This window comes from Micropterus salmoides, unplaced genomic scaffold (genome assembly GCF_014851395.1).
Source record: "Micropterus salmoides isolate LMB-PRFRI ecotype aquatic unplaced genomic scaffold, ASM1485139v1 Ms_hic_scaffold_16, whole genome shotgun sequence".
NCBI classification, from domain to species: domain Eukaryota; kingdom Metazoa; phylum Chordata; class Actinopteri; order Centrarchiformes; family Centrarchidae; genus Micropterus; species Micropterus salmoides.
The window spans coordinates 5,552,617-5,573,283 of record NW_024040707.1 but is presented as its reverse complement, the minus strand read 5'-3'; the positions used below and the strand labels follow the sequence as shown (position 1 = coordinate 5,573,283).

Sequence of the window (20,667 nt, the reverse complement as noted above, 5' to 3'; positions counted from 1 at the left end):
GTTAAATGTGTCCCTTTTTGACATCAAGTGTCCCCCTCAATTTGTATTTTGTCTTCACACCCACTAAATTAAAGCACAAAAACCAGTCATTCAGAGTGCTGTCATAGTTAGACACTGTACATGTCATTTTTAATTGTAACAGCACAAGATACATGTCAAAATACTCCTCCAGAGCTGTACTTTAGAGGCAAACTAATATTTAAACACTAGAAGATTTAACAAAATCGAACAGTGACATGCTTGAAAAGTCGACCACCGGAGGCGGTCAACCTCGGTCTAGGTGGAAATGAATTGTAATTCCTTTTTTAAATGAATGTAACTTTCCAAGTCTCTTTTAATGATATCCTCGATATTTATAAAAAGAGAACAACTCTGTCGCCAGACAAGAATGCAGATATTAGACGATTCTGGAAAACTCTGTATTATATTCAACTGCAACTTTTTATATGCCCGATGCCAACGTTTAAACAATTCTCACTTGCTATAATATCAGCCAATAGAAACTGGTATGATTAAGGTTCCGAAATGATTGCAGTCGTGGCAAATAAACAATGGTAAAAATAGGTAATGCTGTGACAGGTCCAACTAACAATTACTTTCATAATCAAGTAATCTCCTATATTTCTTTAGATTAATCAATCATTTAATAAAAAATTGTAGCATCTTATTATTATTATTCTTATTATTATTTCAATACATTTATGAGCCGGATGTGACGTAATTTCATTCTACACTTGTCCCGTGCAGTTTGAAGGACAATAAAGTTAATCTTGAATCATTTACTGCCCAAGGTTACATCTTCCAATGTCATTTCATTTCCACCAAAAACAAAATATTTAGTTAACACTAATATATGACAATAAAAAGTAGAGCATCCTATCATTTGAGCTGGAACCAGAGAATGTTGGGCTTTTTTTTTTTTACTATATTTGCTTGAAAATGAAACAATGACTCAATTATCATAATAGATTGCAGATTATTCTTCTGTTGATCGACTTGTTGATTTATTGACTGATCGTTTCAGCTCTAATACTTGCTAGAGCTTGAGAAAACAATGAGATTTTAAGTTGGACTGTATGTTGTACCTAATTGCTCCTTGGGAGTTTTATTTGAATTATTTAGCCTACTTAATTTTATATGTACACAGGCTTGTACTCTTGATTTTTTATTGTAACAGAGGAAGAGATATTTGCTAACACAGTTGCTCATCTCTTGTACTGATAATTCATTGGGGGCTGTTTCATCTTCATCCAAGCCTTGGAAGAGCTCCAACTGTCATTTACCTAACATTGTCTATGCAGAAAATGAGTCTTTTACATCCTAAAATGAAAGCATTGTTCTGTTCTTGCCAGCAGAATACAGCTTCACATGGGAGAAAGGAGATTCACCTGATGCTTCCTGAGGCTGTTTATTCCAGTTGTACCACACTTTATATTTGAAAATGTGTGTGTTTATTTATTTTTTTCTTTGTCGTATGTTTTTTCGCTCCAAGGAATGATGGCATTTTGATGTCTCAGACTGATGCTAAGGGCCGATGATGTCCTAACATGTACGATCTGGATTGGTCTGTTGTTATGGAAACAGAACCATTTCAGTTACAAAAATCCCTTCAGATAGCACTTTTTCCACATACCCCCCCCCCCGGCACCATGTGAACACAGCTTCAGTCTGCCATCCTCTGTTTCTCTTCTCTCTGTCTCCGGGCTCATCTTCTGTGCTGAAATCAGCATGATGGTTCTCTCTCCCTATGGTCCACCTTCTTTTTACTAGGCCTGTAGCACTAAACAGATGCTCGCAGGAATCCTTTGCTCGTGGCTCTTGTTGTTGTTGTGAGCCTAAAACACGTTTGCACTGCTGCTGAAAGTTAAAAACTCCTTTTCTCTGCTCTTCTGTGACAGCACTGAGATCTGGAAACACGCTAAGCTCGCAGCACTGTCAAGAAAAGTATTAAAGCACGTCTGGGAATACCTACAAAAAGCAAAAAGACGCTGAGAGAAGACTTTCCTGGCAGACACACAACCTCAATTAATGCTGTTTGATGGCTTTTCCTCTGTGTCTTTTATCATTTTTGTTTTGAAGAGGTGGATTGGCCAGCCTCTGTCTGCCGCTTTTGCTTTCCATCCATCGTTAATTCTTGTTCCATCGAGAACCAAACATTTTTTCTTCTTCTTCCTTCAAGAAGTCAACTAAATTTTGAGGAGTTTTCTGTTAGAGCAAAACTGGGTGCATACAGAGTGTGTGTGTGTGTGTGTGTGTGTGTGTGTGTGTGTGTGTGTGTGTGTGTGTGTGTGTGTGTGTAAAGTGTACTACAGCTGCATATATTCAATGTGTATTATATTTAGAACGTGCAAAGGAGTTTACAGTATGCATGAATGTACTGCTTTTGTTGGTTAATCTGAGCTTGTGATTGAAGAAATCAAGTCTTGAATGTGAAACAAAAAATCAACACCTACAAAAAATGACATATTTACTGTATATGGCTAATAGTTAATGTTGACCTTACTGATTTTCATCACAAAAAAAAACAGATTTTTTTTTTTAAATGAGTGATTTGTTTTGAACCTGGATATATTACCCAGATTTTGTGTGCCCAAGCATCAAAAAGTTAACATTTTACAGTAAACAGGATCCTTTGGTGTTATGGGAGGACAGCGCAGAATACACATCGTTTCCACTGATAGGAGGGTAATAGCTGCTGACAATGCTGTACAGATGAGCAAGAATCTCTTGATGCAATAGATATAAATGTTTAATGGATTGGGTTTTTTCAAGTCTGTCATTACACAGTATGCTCAAGAAAAATTTACCTTGAGAGTGAAGTGATCCCTTCTTCACAAGTGCAGTGTAAGAGAGAACAGAATGCATTCCAATGTTCAGCCGACACTAATATGAGGCTCCAGCTGTCTCAATCAGACAAATGAAGTGGGTATTTTCCTGGTAACCGTGTAAAGCGCTTCAACCCTAACCACAAGCCCGTCCAGTATCCAAGATATTGGACAATATCCATCCAGTGCCAACATTCAGTGCCAATGCAGAAAGTAGCATGCGCTTTATGTAGAGGGGCGGACAGTGAGTGTGTGGGGGGTTTTCTACATAGCCCTGGGTCTGTAAATACAACACAAACAGAGCTGCTCGGACCGAACACCCCCAACATTGTTTCAGCATGTGCATGAAGCAGTGGGAGAGAGAACATTGTAAACAAACACCGGTACATTTGAACATGCTGGACGCTCTGAGGATGACTGAGAAACAGCCCAAAAGGAAAAGGTCTGACGAGTACAAATTGTGAAACAAGTTGTATGACTAGGCAAGGCGAGGACCCCTGTTTACATCGGTGAGGCGTTTCAACTTTGGATAAATCTCTAAGATTTGAAGGGAATGAAAACGGACTTGGAGCCCATTATTGCCTTACTGAGGCAACGTGTCCTCGGCTGGCAGACACTGTAGATTCTGCCATATTTCGGCAGAGTAGGACTGGTTACCATGGCAATGCGCGTCCATGAATTTGTTTAGGTTGACGTCAAATATCAACAATCTTTTTTCAGAACGGTTCAGAGTCGCAACGTACCCCATTAACTGTAACCGCAATCTTTCCTTAATCTTAACCATGTCTTAGCCATAGTTTATTTGCCAAAACCACAATCTTTCCCAAATAACAATACTGTAGTTGAGACATTGGAAAGAAATCATTCTTGAAATGCAGACCATTAAAGACCGTATTTCTGAAACAATAACCAGTGTTGCTGTCAGGCTGAATAGGGTTGGAGTACCAATCTGTATCCCCTTGCTCCGCTTCAGTAAAGGAAGTACTATCTGGCAAAACGCAAAAGGGAATTTAAAAAGACTGTTACTTTGGAAGAATTCTTTGTCTCTTTCTGCTGCTCTCTCACAATGCTGGCATACCACTGTCCCCGCCTCCTTCAATCACACCTGACACGTGAGCAGCACAAGCCCGATATTGGCTTTTGTCCTCTCCTCCATCTAATGTAGCTACACCACCAGGGAGACATTTTTCAGTAATTAATAATACAGTGTGTGCTTGTTTTTGTGTTGGTTGAATGTCACATCAGTGTTTCCCATTAATTAAAGAGTTCATGGCGGTCTAATTTGCTCCGCCATAGTTTCAAAATGAACCAAAGATATTTTTACATATCTTTTAATAACATTTTAGACCTCTAAAGTTGTGTTTTGTGGGCGCTGCTGTAAGCTTGCACGCTCACACACTTTGGCATCCGACTCGACACAACCACTTTGCTTAAGTGATGTGCAGATTGATACTAAAGTATCGATATTTCTGATACCAACGTTTCCTGCTCTAGGATACTCATATAAAAGGATCGATATCTAAACTCAGTAATTTGGAGTGAGTGTGTTAGTATCTTTACTGTTACCAGGATGGTCTAATTATACTCGGTTGATAGGAAGTACAATACCAGTCTGTGTAGTACTTGGTATTGGATCGCATAGGTGGTATTAATTAATTAAGTGGTATCGCACATCACTACTTTTTTTTTTAGGTAACGTTGACGGTCTGTTTGTGTCACTTGTTTGAGAAGGCGATTAAGCTAGCCGCGCCTAAATTTCGAGTGCACATGTATTAAAACCTTTATGGTAAATCCACTGAAATTTAGCGCGAGGATACACATGTGACAACATAGGGTGTCCAGTATGGAAATAAGATTAACTGGATTGTATTCACAAATAGTATAAAACATATTACATTGTGTCCATTAAAAGTAACAGAAAAAAGAACATATACAATGGGTTTATGATCAAATAGTTTCCTAGAGCACAACATTGTTTACAAGAGTGCAAAGTTCTTCATAGATAGCCTCTTAATTTTGCACAAATTAAAGCATTAAACATTAAAATATACAAAATTTTCTTCTGGGGGCATGCCACACAGCCCACCCGAGTGTGTCTGAGGCCCACTCACCATAGTCTCTTAAAATCCTGTGGGAAACACTGCACATCTTACCATCTGGCTTGAAGAGTGACTAAATTGTGTTAGCTGTGACTACAAAAAACTGCAGAGGTAGACTGGTATAAAGAACAGGGTAAAGTCTGTAAGATATAAACTTAATAAAACTTTCCAATACTTACCCAAAAACTGTTGAGGAGCTTTCTGAGTTATAACAGCTCTTACACAGAAATTAAATGACCTGGATTTCAGATGAGAACATCAGCTGGATCAAAATGCTTATCAGAGTCAAGATAAGAAAATGTCTGACTCTCTACCATGTTACCAGTGTGACTATGTAACAATTACTAAAGTTTACTAAAGACTATTTTCACAAATAATAAAAAATATTGCAGTGTGATCATTTACATATTTATTATCCTGGATGTCCATTTCTTCCTCCAAATTAACCTTTAACCACTCACTATTCTGCAATTTTGAAAGGTTTTGGTCCAGAGACAAACTCTGATGACATGGTTTAAAATTCTTGTTTAAAATTCTGTTTCTAACCCTTTATTTTGCCTAGCAAGCCGATACAAAATAAAGTTCAAGGTGTCCATTTACAAATTAAACCAGACATAAACGTAGCCTTCAAAAGTACTCCACTGATTTAGCATTGCACCCCTGTAACATTATCAGACTCACTATGGACAATTTGACTGACAAAGATGGTGGCAGTAAACCCAAAGAAGAGAGGCAGGTGAAGTGGAAGTTACTCATTACATAAAGCTGAAATTCAACCATGGGGTCCTGTCAGGAGATGCAGTGACTTAAACCAACAGTGAGTAAAAAAAAGAATAAAAATATATTATTTGTTAAGCGATGAGTAGAGGAAAAGTCAGCACGCTGCAAGGCTAATTTATGCAGTGTAAAATGCCCCAAAAATGGTATTCAGGACAGCTCCTACCTCTACTTGAATAAGTGAGTTAGTCAGGCAGCCCCTTGTTATGGGACTTGAGCTCCTAAACCTGCTACATCCCTCATGGCTAAGATATGAGTCAATCCCAGGTAATTACCCCCAATCCATCACCTCAGCACTCTGCCTAGCAGAGTCACATTGGGCCCCATCTTGTATTTATAATAAGTGGTGTAAAACACACATATCCACAGCTTTTCATGTACAAAATTATTAAAATAACTTGGTCTCTGTCATTATTACCGTCAAAAATACAGATTCTCCTGTCACATTTACAAAAAACAAGGGATTCTGACCTAAACGCAGGACATTCGGACAGAGAAGGTACAGTACAATATATGGTGTTTATTTGCCTTTGTCCTGTTTGGGAGTATTTTGGGTTTAGTCCCAATGCTAAAGGGTGAGCCAGCCACATCAGATCTCCATTCAGCTTCAAGACAAGTGTCACTGGGTCCTCCAGCAAAAATCTATAGAATAAGTACGTTTATTAATTATTAATTAATAATTAAACCTAGCAATACTTGCAATACTTGTGTTCTCTGTAAGTAGGACGTGAAGAAAACTGAAGGCAATGAGGAGTTTAGTAGGTTATATCTCCAACCTTGAACATGTTGGTCAACACAGGGAGTAAGTAAGGAGGTAAAGGCAGCAGTGCCAGAAGGTATGAATAGTCAAAATAACAGAAAAACATATAAAAACTCCATATAAGTAGTCTTAATCAACAGGAGCATATGAACATTAATTACAGCTTAATTCTATCTTGTTGGTAAATAAGCAGGTTAACACATTGCATGCAGCTCCTAGATTGCAACATCTGTTAACACCAATAAAGTACATGTTTTAAACATATACGCTTCATCAGACGACAACACACACACACACACACACACACACACAGTGGCCAGCAGAGTAGAGAGGCGGTGGAGACAGTGAAGTGAAGGTGAAGTTAATATAACTCCAAGATTACTTCGAATTGATGTCAACTACACTCGTTACTGTAAGTACTTGCAATAAAACCTTTGTGAGTAAATAGCCAGTACTTTTCAATACACTCTCTGGTCCTCTATGCTGTACACAAGCACTGCACGCTAGCTTGGCTAATAGCGAGTTGTTAGAAACAAGCTAAAACAAAAGCTGCCTGTCTGTAGTCTGTTTAACTTAGTTTGCCAAGTACCTTAAAATTTGGCACATTGTTGTAAACTGAGCTGCTGGCTGAGACAAACCAATCCTTCTTTTCTCTACCAGCGTTAACTGCAGGCATCGAATCACAGCAGCAGCAGGGAGGAGAAGGAGAAAGGTGAAAGCATGGATACGGTCTGATTTTTGATCTGAGTTCTTTATTCTTTCTAAACGGCTGGAATATGATTTATTTTATTGACATTAGATAAGTTTCCACTGAGATCTTATTAAGTTTATAGTGATTTTGTTGATGTAAAGTTTAATTTTGCTGATCTATAAAACACCATTTAGTTGTAGTTGAAATACTCAATTCTAACTTAAAAACAACCATGCAGTTAATATGCACACTTCAATATGTGTTTATTTACCGCAAGTCATATCGTCATCGCAATACTGAACATTATCGCACATTTTAGATTTTTCTCATATCATTTAGACCTGCTATATTTATCTTTTATATGGCTATAAAACGTGTGACCAATAGAGTGGATACCATTTGTACACCTCAAAATACCTACTCAATTCTTCTTGGATTTGTAGTATTTTAGATTGTGTTTATGTTCACACAATTAGCCTTCTGATCGCCACCTAGATGTGGGTGTTCAGAAAACTTGAGAAGGGTCTGGCTGTGGACTGTAGCTCAGGCTTGCTTACTATGCCAACATGCAATGGGACTGTTGATACTGCTTGCCTTTAATATCCAGCTTTCACTGGTGTGGAAACATGCATATCAAGATCGGAGTTTAACTTTAAAAATGTTTATGTAGTATTAATGGAAGTTTCTATTAATATTTTTCACTGCACTACAATATCCACACGTGTTCCAGAAGGAGTGAGTACGTGTTTTGTGTGCAAGTATGTGTGGGTGCAAAAAAGGTGTGGAGACGGATGGAATGATTCCCAATGGAGGTAACATGGAGACAATACCCGTTTAAGCCACAACTGGAATTTCTATCATTCAGTGGACCTGTTGGCTGATGAAAACTGCATGATGAGTATCTTATAATTTTGAAAAGCTATTCATTGCTACACACAATAACTAGATGTGCAATTTGCCCAGGATCTGGATATGGCCGTTCCACACGGCTACTTTCTGTGTTTACCTGTGTGTTTGAAAAGATTAACATAAAAAACATGTTGGAAATCTGTTGAAGGCTTGCCCCGATTTATCCAAATCTCTACAAGAGAGGTGGTAAGTGCAGAATTTGCACGAACCATAGAACCACAATAGCCACATATAGGATATATTCACTAGGTTGAAATCAACTGTAATTATCTTAACACCTTACTAACTATTAACTATAAAACCTTTAATAACATAACATATAATAGAGTACACATGAGTGAAGAACATAACGTTTCATGCATTTTATGGCAGTGTTGACAGGACTACAAATAATTATAATTTAGCTGACACATGTCTTGAGTGAAATTACCAATGTGAATTCCATTTTTGGAGACATCTGATTCAAATCACCAGTACAGTGTTTTGTGAAGTTGTATGCCAAGTTTGATATCATGCAAGAAGTAGCCAAACAACAACATTAATATCTTGCTGCTACTTGTTGACGGTTCAGTCTGTTGCACCATATGGGAATCTGGGAGACTATATATCTCAGAAGAAGTAATTAAAAAAAAATGTGCAGCTTGGATTAAACCCACAGTGGGTCAATTAAAATCCAATAATTAAAAAAATAATCTCACGGATATCACAAGATTATTTTTTTTTCAACCTCCAGAAAGTCACTTGCCTCTTAAAGTAAACCCTGAATAAATGGGTGGAGTGGTAAATGGCCTTCACAGTCACCAGATTTCAACCCCATATAACACCAGTGAGGTTTGTAGGCAAACCAACTTAGAGATGCATTACCACAACCAACTGCAATATGTCACGTGAGAACGTGGTAAGCAGTCCTGCTGCCTAAATCACATTACCTTGCGAGGCAGCTGGATTCGCAAGATCATGTTAAAATGCAGCCCTAATTTGCTACAAACCCTCCCCAAAAGCAATATCTCCTGCCGTGGAAAAGGTTTTGCCAAATCTCTACTGGTGGACAAATTTCTACCATTTTAGGTACATACATTGATATGGCGAGTGTCACGAGCAAACCAATGTCAAGCTTCAATAGCAGAGTCTCACACACACACACACACACACACACACACACACACACACACACACACAGGTTCAATATGATATACAAGAACAGATAGCAGCTGCCCACCAGGCCAACCATGACTGCACAGATATACAAACCCTCACAACACCCATGTGTTCACCTGCGATTTTTTCAATCAGATCCACGGGGAATAATCTGTGTGGGCATGCAAACACACACAGAAAAGACAGTGGCACAAATGACCTGTGCAGTTGTCTGCAAGGCTTTCCACTAACATATCTACCCAATCAAGCATGTATGTACATATACACACACACACACACACACACACACACAGACACATGCTGAGGGTGGCTTGTTTGCTTTGGTAGGCAGATAGGTAGGTAGTTACATTTATTTGTCACAATATAACAAGTTATATAGTAAAATGAATTTCTATAACTCCCTTCTGCTACACAGCAGACAATATACATTAATACAAAAGCAATTATAAAAATGGTAAACAGAAATAAACAATAATCAATGGAGCAGTGCTGAGGATGAATTTGAGCTTATAAGTCAGATACAGATCAGTATATAGATATAGTGAAAAGATGTATAGAAAAGCAAATCTTGGTGATTTGACTTGACACATGACTTAAATTACTATCAAGATTAACACTTAATAATTTTCTTTCAATCAATATATTGATTTATGGACTAATAACGCAGCACCAGTATGGACAGGCAGTGGTGACGGTGAGTGAACATCTGACAGACCGGGTGAGACAGAGCAGCTGTGACACTGACCTGTAACTTGAAAAAAACCCAGAATCCTAACAAACGGCTCAAAAGATCTAATAACCCCTTAATATGTTTACACTGGATTATTTATAGATGTATTATTTGAAGTATTCAATCCTTTCAGTGTGGATTGCTATAGCAACAGTGGTCATATCATCATTCCTGATTACAAAGCCTTTGATTTAGAGGAATGACTAAACATGTTCTGTCACTAAACTGGAAGTCTGGGGTGTAAAGGTTTCTCAGCTATTAATGTGTTGAGACTATAAAAGAGTGGGCTAAAACTGAAAATTGAGGCTTACTGCAAAACTATCCTCTGTCCTCTGTGTAAGTTAAGACATAAAGAGATAATTTTTCCCTGTTTCCAATGCAAGTCGAATTCTATCAACAGTTTTATAGAAGCTAGCCTTGTTGTTGGTCCTACAACATTCTTGGAACACGATGTATTACAGAAACAAGTTAAATTCTGTGTAATATGCACCTGCAGAAACTCATGTTCCTCTTACCTTATGATGACATACATGACCAGGAAGTTTCCCACCAGGCCGATGACACAGACAATCATGTAGACGACCACAATGGTGACCTTCACCCCCATTGGCAGTAAGGCAGTATCGTTGTAAGAACCACTGAAGTTGTTCTGGAAAATCGACTCGTTGTCGAACTGCAGGTGACCCAGCTGAGCCAGCAGGAAGTCCTCCGAAAACTCCATCTCTGACAGAGAGAAGGGAAAGAGTTTTACACCCACCAGAAATAAGGAAAAAGTCAATGTGTCGCAACTACAAACATTGTCAAATGCAATATCAGGATTTAGCTACTGTAAACAATGAGCCCAGACTTACTATGGCTGTGACTTTATCTTGCAATTTGGACACAAATCTTGTTTTTGCTGACCTCCAGTGGTTATACTTGACACTGTGACGTCACTATTGGCTAGGCTATTGTTGTCCTCTTTGATAACATACAATGGAGGAAAAAAGTGAGCCCTGCTGAACACATAATCACAACGCCAAAGTATGTGGCAACCAACGAATCTGCACGGTGGTGCAGTGGTTACCTCTTCCTCACAGAAATAATGCATTGGGTTTTCTCCGGGTGCTTCTGTTTCCTCCAACAAAAAAATGCAGGGCTAATCGGTGACTCTAAATTGCCAGTGGCTGTGATTGTGAGTGTAAATCACTGTCTGTCTCTACTGATCACCTGTCAACGGTAGACTACCAGCCTCTCACCCAGTGCGAGCTGGGATTGGCTCCAGCCCCCAGCAAATCTCTTTAGGATAAGTTGGTATAGCTAACGGATTGATAGATATTCACAGCTGAATATAAAAATCCTGGTGGTAATGACTAATACTGCACACTATTAGTATTGTTAGAGCAAAAGTTTCCCAGAAAGAAGGTTTAGGTAAACTGTTTAAGGATAAAGCAAGACCGTTGCTTAACAATAGGACACATGATGCAATCTTTGATTTTTGGTGTTAACAGCACTCTTTGTAACCTCAATCTACCCACCACGACCCTGTACTTTTATGAAAGACTTTTCATCCCCCTTCTAAGTATTACAATGTCATATTACAATGTTGCTTCCTGCTTTGTGAAATGTAAACAAAGGTTGCTTTAAGGAGTGGAAAGGGGGGTAGGGGGAACAAAGGAAAGAAGAGACGGTGAGGTAAAGGAATAAACAGGGGGAGGGAAGAAATGGCCAATGAAGGAAAGCACAAAGAGAGGAGGATCAAAAGACAGAAAGAGAGCAAGGAAGGAAAGAAGGAAGGAAGAAGCTTGAGGAGCAAGGAAATACGTAGGAGTAGATGGGGAGGCAGGGAAGGAAGAAAGGAAGTCCAGGGATGGAAGAAAATGAAATAAAGCGAACTGTAAAGAAAATGAGAGAGAGAAATTGGCAACATAAAATTTAATATTAATGCACTGCCACGTGAAGATGAATATATATTTACGCCAACATGTGTGAGAGAGAAAGACTATGGGAATGGGGTGTGGGGATGACTATTTTATGAATATTTATGGATGTTAATGTAGTGAAAAGAGAGAAAGATATATATGTCGTAAACATATATATATATATATATATATATATATGTATTATGATCAACCTCGGGTCGGGACCTGGATATGGATTGAACCGTGAGACTGATTCAAAATAAACTACAGTGCATATCGTAATTAAGGAACATGTCTTTAAATATGTTTTTAATTGTTTCTGGTCAACAGCGGCGGTCCATGGCACTACTATAGACATAAGCCATATCAGGCTTTGGTTATAGAGCCAATACTCTCTGCAACAACCCTTCATGTGAGCTGCAGCAACAACACATCAAAATGCTGCCACGATCCAGGCTCACTCCCTCTCTCTCTGCCTGATCATGAATATTCATCAAATCAAAACAGCAAAGTAACTCTGCTATGCTGTTGAATTTCCCCAGGGTTACTGCCATGCTCAAAACACATGGGATAAATATGCTGTAAAATCTCTCTCTTTCTTCTCCTTTCCTTCCATCTCTTCCTCCCTCTTTGTTAACATCTCTTTTTCCTTTCCTCATTCCCTTCTCACATCCATCGTCCTCATCTAGATACAGTGTGGTTTGATTTCCAGGATCGATCTCTGCTGCACCAGCAGAGTGTGTGTGTGTGTGTGTGTGTGTGTGTGTGCGCACGTGTGTTGCAGTGTGTATTTTGGCTGCCTATGCTTTGATGAATAAGCAGTTAAACTTAGAGCCTGAAGTGTGTGTCCATGTAAGGATGCAGTGCCACTCTGGGTGGGCCAGCCAACACTTCTACTAAGTGTGAGAGGACAAAGGAGGACTAATGAGACTGAGGGTTTTAGTACTATAACTGTATGTAACAGCACAAGGTGCATGTAGGAAAGTAAATCAATAGCAGCTTGTCTTTATACTTGAAATGCTGAGTCTAAGTTATGTTCCCTAAAGTAATTTCAGTAATTATGTGTCCACCCAAATGTTGTCAAGTTTTAAGCATATTTCCAGAAAAGTCTGCAAAAATAAAATGCGGATCAGTGCAGTAATGTGTAAGAGGATGCAACAAGATGACATAATTAATCGAGCAGTCGTAACTCTGATTTATTACCGTTTCCAAGCTCAGATGGGATTTGTATTATTTTAATGAATGAAAATGTCTTCTCTGATTCATCATGTCATGAGCGATGTTTTTTTATCAACTGTATGGTGACAGAGTGGTGGTGAATAGCAACAAATGTAACCAGCTGGACATCAACTGGGGACGTTCTGGTCAGACATCCCTGCTCGTTGTATTCTGTCAGTGTGGGGTCTTCCTGCTGAGTCATGTCACACAGCAAGACAGCTTAAAGCTATTGAAAGAGTTTCTACACAGTATAACAGAATTAAAAGAATTATAAAAGAATTTCCATGACTTAATTTTAGTTTTGTGTTAGAAACTGTTTTACATTGCAATCTAGTCACTTGAATGCTGCTGAAACAAGGGTTATATGTAACTAAGGTGTCTAAGAAACCATTAAGTCACATTTTGCCCAGCAGGAGAGGCACTGGTGAGACAATGAAATTTGAGCCAGGAAGTCCAGTTTGAGTAACTGATCCATGAAGGCTTATCAGATCGCAATACACTGCACAGAGGTTTAAAATATTATGAGATAGGATTTTACAACCCTGGAAAATGGGGTTGATTTTATTTTTCATCATGACAAGGTTCAAGGTAAACAATACAAATTGATGTTACAAAGTGTTCCTACAGGAAGGATTTACAACTAACGCCTAATTCATTTGAATGAATTAAACCCCAATAGTGTAATGCTCCCCCGTATATTTTTGTATATTTTTCGATGTGGTGTCTTAAACTATAAAACTGCTAATTGTTTTTTTATATTTTGGTTTCAATTAATTCATTATTCAGAGAACCTTTTCCCGAAACAGAATCAGAATCAGAAGGAGCTTTATTGCCAAGTAGTGTTTTACACATACAAGGAATTAGCTTTGGTGTTACGGTGCTACACGCAGACAGATATACAGCTGACATAAATAGATGTAGAAATATTTAAATATGTAATAAACAAATGCAAGTTATAGAATAAAGAATGGAGAAAAATAATACAACTGACAATATAAAAAAAAATGAAAATAAAAATAACAATGGAACAACAACAATTTAAATTAACAACAAATGTGTTGCCAATGGGCCACATATCCTTGCATATAAATGTTGCTATCTTGTCAGTGATGGCTGTTTTATGAGGTTCTGAGAAGTTTCTGATGATGACTGTAACGAAAAGGAGGCATTTAGTTGTACAGTAGACGTTTCTCCACTTGTGTCTGGTGCCTCCTCTGCCTCACAAGTGTAGCATACCGGCAGGTGAGTTTTCAGATTTGTTGTCATTGTAGAGTAAGCAACTGCTTTTGCAAAGTCAGCAAACAGCCTCATCTTTGTTGGTAATTGTTTGATATACAGTGTAGAACTCAAAATACAGCCACACATTACTACTACATGATTGAACTGACAAGTGGACAAGCAAGAATTCATATTCATTATTGCTAACTGGAGATACATACAAGAGATTAGGTTGTTGCAGAAGAAGCATTTGTTCCTCCTCAGAGGAAATACATAACAGTTGTTAATAAGTCCATACAGTTCAGGTAAACTGTGGGGGAAGATGTAGTCTCTGCTTATTTTCAACCCCTCAGCTTGCTCACGGTTGTCCAAATGGTTACAGTTACATTTAAGACACAATCCCGCTTTCTGTTTTGTGTCTGTTGCAGGAAAACTCAGCACAACATAGAACTTGTTGGACATCACTGACAACAAATGTCCTATGCTGCATCTGATTCCACTGTGACAAAAAGCAGCTCTTCTGCACTATTGCTGGATGCTGCATGCTGCATGTAGTTACCACAAGACAGCAACAATTAAAAAAACATATGATGAGCATTTAGACTATGGTATAGAATAACAGAATATGAGTATGATGATGCCATAGATTAAACCCAAACATATTAAAAGTAGTTCAAATTAGCACAACCATAAAGATTTATAGCTGTTAAATGCAACCTACACATAAATGGACCATTAACATTAATACAAAAGCATCATATCTAATAGTAAAACACTGCCAATAATACTTAGATAGCCTACTTTTATGTAAGTAAGGTTTTGAATTGACTTTAAGTGGAGTATTTTCACAGTGTGGTATTAGTATCTTTACTTAAGTAAAGGATCTGAATAATTCTTCCACCACTGACTCTGCTCTAAGTCTAAAGGGAAAACAGCTGAATGCCACAGGACGGTCATCTTTGCTTTGGTGGACAATAACTTCTATGCAAGTAAAACAAACAGAAACCTTTCCCCCACTCACAGAGAGAGGGAACACATTCCGTAAACAGTGAAAGATGCCAGGGCTGATTATCCAGCCATAGCAGAAAACTTTCAGCTCTTAAATTAAGCAACAGGATACTCCTCTTTGAAGATCTATGAATGCAGACTGGCCTCTCTAATGTCACGTCTCTCTTTCTATCCTGCTGTTCTATCTGCACGTCAGCAGGTTTGTCCCTGGCTCATGACAACAAACTGCAAAAGTGAGCCAGCTTTCCCTCCTAGTGAGTGCAAGCTAACTGCTGAGCCTTGATGCAAAACAGTTTATTAAGTATGACAACATATTGTATTACTTATATTGTTGCTGCTCTCTCTTAGCTATCACTTGACTGCCTTGTTAGCATTTTTGTCAACAAATACCTTTTGTACATGAACAGCACTGTTGATGGTCTTTTATGTGGGATTAGTTACAAGTCATTAGTCATTACTGGAAAATGTCACATCTCTGGCATCACAGTACTCTCACAAATATGCTTTCATCTTTAATAAGAACTAAGGGATCATTCTGCTTGACTATGTTTATCTGCAGCGAGACAATGCTGGAGATTTATAGGTGCTTAGAATAATGGAAGTTTTAATATATACAATTCATTACAACTGAGCAAAGTTAATCTGCTAATGAAAACAGCGCAGTTAAATCGCAACAAGCAAGTCATTTTGAGTTAGAATTGTTAGGTCAAATATGTATCTATATCTAATATTAGTTAAAGAAATTCATTGTCTAAAAGTGTGATTTTAATTTTGCTTTCTATGTTGCAGACCTATTGCATCTTCTGGTAAGAGATTGGTATTATACTGTAATATTTAGAAGTTGCTTTTGATGAAACTCAAATATACTGCATATCTATGAAAGTCTCCTAATGATAAAAGTGTGGAAAAGGCTCAAAAACTAATGTAAACACTAATTCAGGGAAAGGTTAATAATTTAAAGAAGTGAGGACAGAATCACGAGTATAGCAGATGATTTGAGGACACTAAATATGCGTGTGTGGCTTCTTCCTCACGACCTTCAACGCTGCTCGCTCTTCATTTATATCTCTCACATGCAAAGTTCACCTGACAGCAAAACTCTGCCGGGTTTGACCTGGATGTGAATCGCCATTCTGACTCCCCCTTCTAAATCACGTAAGGTAATTTGTTCACAAAACATATAATTAACTGTGAAATGAATTAAAGACTATTAGATATGGGCATGTCCTGTTGAAAACAATAAACCAAAACAAACTGTTACCAAGCATGTGCTAATGTTCTCAAGTTCTCTAAATCTGTCAGAAACAGTAAGACTTAACTGATTTATGTCAATGTTTCCAAATATGGTCTTGAATTTGATTCCAGCACAGTTTTTCATGAACACACTTCCACAAAGATCAGTTGCAAAAGTGTCTTACTTACTGAAACACACTTAAAATAAAGACACTATGAGAAACTGTTGCAAGAAAGAAAAAGAAAAAAACAAAGCCTCCACCAGACAGACACAACAGCAGGCTACAAGCACTCTCTAATGCACCAAAATCAGAGCAGGAGTTTGAAGTAAACACACTTTAATACAGCAAACTTCCACATTTCTTTGCCATGCAACCAGTCACTTAAACGCGCCACCAGATGAATCAGGTGTTCCAACTAGAGACGCACTGAAACGCACCATGCGCACTGCATATACACATAAATGCACCACATTGGCGCATATATAACACTTTGAAATACACGTCACGCACGCGCGGGGCCACGCGCCATCAGTGTCTATACAGTGTGTTATGGCAACCTTTCAGCTGAAGCAGCTCAACATAAACACAGTGACAGAGTACAGACGGACATATGCGCGTTTTCACACGCAGTGCCTACTGTGTTGGTCCGGCACACATATGTCTTCATGCACTTATACGGACATGTAAATTCATGTTGTAAATGTACATTGTTGCAGCAGGTTGAGCAATATCCTACCTTCCTGGTGGCAACAGCTCCAGAGCTCCCCGCAGACCGCCCCGTGGACACAACCGCTGGAAGTTGTTTCTCCCCTGCGTTACTGTGCACTCTTGGTTTCTGTCGGATGTATGTGTCGGCGTTGGCTTGTTTTTTTTTTAAATTCGTTTCCTCCCGCTGTCATCACCAAGTAGTAGCCGGTGTCAAAATCCAAAACCTCAGTTAGTCTATCTGTCCGTCAATGTTTCCCGGGATGACGAGAGGAAAGGAAAACCGCTTCACCTCCAGTCAGCATCAGCTGGCAGGCAGACAGAGGGGGGTGGGGGTGGTGGGGAAGAGAAAGAGAGAGAGCGGGAGAGATGGAGAGGAGGGGTCTGCTGGTATAAAGATGCAGCCAGGCACTGCGCTTTCTTCCATTCTTTTCTTATCTCTCTCTCGGACAGATCGATGAGGGCTTGCTCAACACCCTCCTCCTCCCTCTTCTACGCGCTAGTAACCCATCGTGTGCGCGCGCATTTGGATCGGGAAGGCAAGCTACTGTGTGTCTGTGTGTGTGTGTGTGTGTGTGTGTGTGTATGCATCCCGACAACAAACATTTACAATGTGTAGGCTACATATACAGCACCTAACCCTTTTTATATGTGTGTTTATACTGTGTCATCTGTGTTTTGACTGTCTGATCCTGAGCGATGATAAAGCAGAACCTGCAGGTAAACATCTAAAGAGGAAAACATGAAAACATGATTTGAGTAATACAACCTGTTACTGTAATTACACCTTCTCAATTATACCTTCTCAAGGTATAGTCACATTAGATTTCTGTCCAAAAGCATGTTCCAATGTGTGTAACAAGAAAATAGTTATACTGAGCACAAACTGTAAAGATTACAGTGTACAATATGAGACATGACATAGCTAAACTAATAACTTGATTTCTTGATCTGCCAATTCTGCTAGAGACAGCCAGGTTCACACACAAACCGTAAATACATGCTTGAATTTGTCAGACAGAATTAATATCTGCATAACACAAGTGTAATCTGTAACTTAATACACAGATGCTGTGGTAGGCTACTTGCTACACATTTCAACAATTCAACTTAAACAAGTTAAAGTAGAAGAAATCAGCTCTTTCTGATGAAGGTCACAAATGAGAGGTAAGTGTTTAATAAACATTGTTAACAGTGTGCAGGAGCTAAATTGTTGTTACTTAGATGAATCACTTAATTTCCCACAGTGATATCTACTAAACAAAATTACTTTGCATTGTCTCATTCTCATTCATAAGTGCTATCTGTCAGATGAGGCTGGATGCTGTGATAAGTCATACTTGAAATCCAATGTCACACTTGAAGCACATGCATTAGCATGCCAGAGCTCTATAAGACTTGCAAACCTATCTAAAAAAAAGTGAGACAATCATTTGTGGAAACTGAGGCTGACACCATTTGAGATCTGCGTGTAAGCACTGCTTGCAAATCACATTTGGGAAATGGGCCCCAGCTTCAGAACTACCTGTCCACACAACCATGACAGTAAACTCCACAAGGAAGCTGCTAAAGCGCTGGATCAAAGCACAAATCAAGCACAACTTCAAGCTGCTGTAGATCATGGTGAGAAACATTACGGACATTACTCGTCATAATCTGGTTATATCATTGCAACAAGTAGAATGACTCATAACAATGATTAACTTTTCTTAGTTGCCTCCCAAAACCAAAATACCATAAGACAGCAGAAATAAAGATGCAATCCCTGAGCTCTGGGATGCCCCACCTACCAGCAAAACTCCGATTGCAGGATTAAAACCTGTTGTCACTCCCAAACTGATTCACAGGTCTCAGGTAACGTCTGACATCTAAAGTTATGTTTTCTAATGCGCTTAAACCCCCCCCCCCCAAGGTACAAAAGGTTTTTTGTACCTTGTAGTAGATGGCTTTAGCCGGCAACCGCAAACCCAGCCCATCTTCACTCACAAAACGACCACATAGGTTGTGGGCTTAAAATGACTGAATTTTATGTTATGAGCGGCAGATGGATGGTTAGATGATTACCCAGGAGACTGGAGTTTGATTCCCGTGTGAAACAAAAAGCCAACATCAGTTATTGTTTTTTATAGTATTATTAGTGTTAGTTATTTTTAGCGTTTTAGGTAGCGTTATGTAGCGTTGTATGTAGCCTTAGCCTTTGTACCGTTTTTTGTAGCAGTAGCAACCATTAGCACTAGCTTTAGCTAACGTTAGCGCTAGCTAACTACTGTTAAAGGCATTGGCAGGCCCCCCAAAGCCCCTAACCATAACCTTAGCCATCACAGGGGTGTGTGCCTAAACCCTGATAGTATGCATGTCGATTGGTTAACCTCCATGTGTTGCAATGGGGACCAGAACACTCATATGTCATTTTGAAGAAAATGTTTTAGAAGTCATTAAAAACACTCATATAGGTTGTTTTGGAAACATTAACTATGAGCCTATTCTGTCGTTTCTATATGAGGACATGTTGGCAAACCAGCTGCAGTGACGTATTCCTTTTGGGCAAATACACCTGTCAAAATTGTGTCTACAAAAAGTGCTTCCCTTTGCCACTGATAGGCTCAGACTGTTAGACCTGGTGTCTGACAACATCATGGAAAGGATCCCTACAACTTACTCCCAGTGACACCCTTTGTTTTAACAAGAAACAGAAGTCTCACTCAAGAACAATTCCCGCTCTGAAATCTCATGAGAGGCGAGTTGTTGCAGGAAGACAACGGCTGCAGCTGCTGGCTAAAGCCATCTACTGCACAGTTTCCAAAGCGTTTTGTACCTACTACTCATTTTGACAACACATTATAGGAAATGGGTTCATAAATACAGAAATGATCCTTAAATGTTTGTGAAAAAATACTGGGTCATTGAAAATTGCTGCTAAACTGCTACCTGCAAAACATTTCTTTCAAAGACCTGACAACAAAACATGAAATCGTTATCTCACAAGGAAATGTTGATTGTCATGGCAGCCACACACACACAAAGTTGTAATTTTTGAACCAAAAGAACATTAAAATCAAATAGCTGTATTTCTTTATAATACTCCACAACATAAGTTATCGTTTCATGAGATATGAGACAGGTACATTGCAAAGCACAATCAAGGCATTTATTGTCATATAATGTTACAGTTTCATTGGAGTACTAATACTGTACATTATGACAGGCTACAGCACCAAACACCTTACCTACCTAACTCCTTGAACTCTTCTAATCTGATGGTAATATGAGAGGCGGGGAATTGAAGGGGGCAACACTCAACACACACACACTTAGACAAAAACAGCAAGCCTTGAGGAGAATACAGCAGCCATACTGAGGTTATCCAAAATGTGATTCTGTACAGTTATAGTGCCTGGAAAAGAACATATAATACACAGAACCATTCACAGAT

At 38.9% G+C, this 20,667-nt stretch overlaps 1 protein-coding gene across 1 annotated transcript in view; it reads right to left on the bottom strand.

The window, feature by feature from the left end:
* Positions 1-17,702, bottom strand: part of oprl1 (opiate receptor-like 1) — a 114,218-nt gene extending 96,516 nt beyond the window's left edge. Inside the window, exons 1-2 of the mRNA XM_038723792.1 lie at positions 17,266-17,702; positions 10,465-10,672 (exon numbers count right to left, since the gene is read on the bottom strand). Of these exons, the coding sequence (XP_038579720.1) occupies positions 10,465-10,670 (206 nt within the window). The 5' untranslated portion in view covers positions 10,671-10,672; positions 17,266-17,702. The remainder of the gene's footprint in view (positions 1-10,464; positions 10,673-17,265) is intronic.
* Between the last annotated feature and the right edge of the window lie 2,965 nt (positions 17,703-20,667).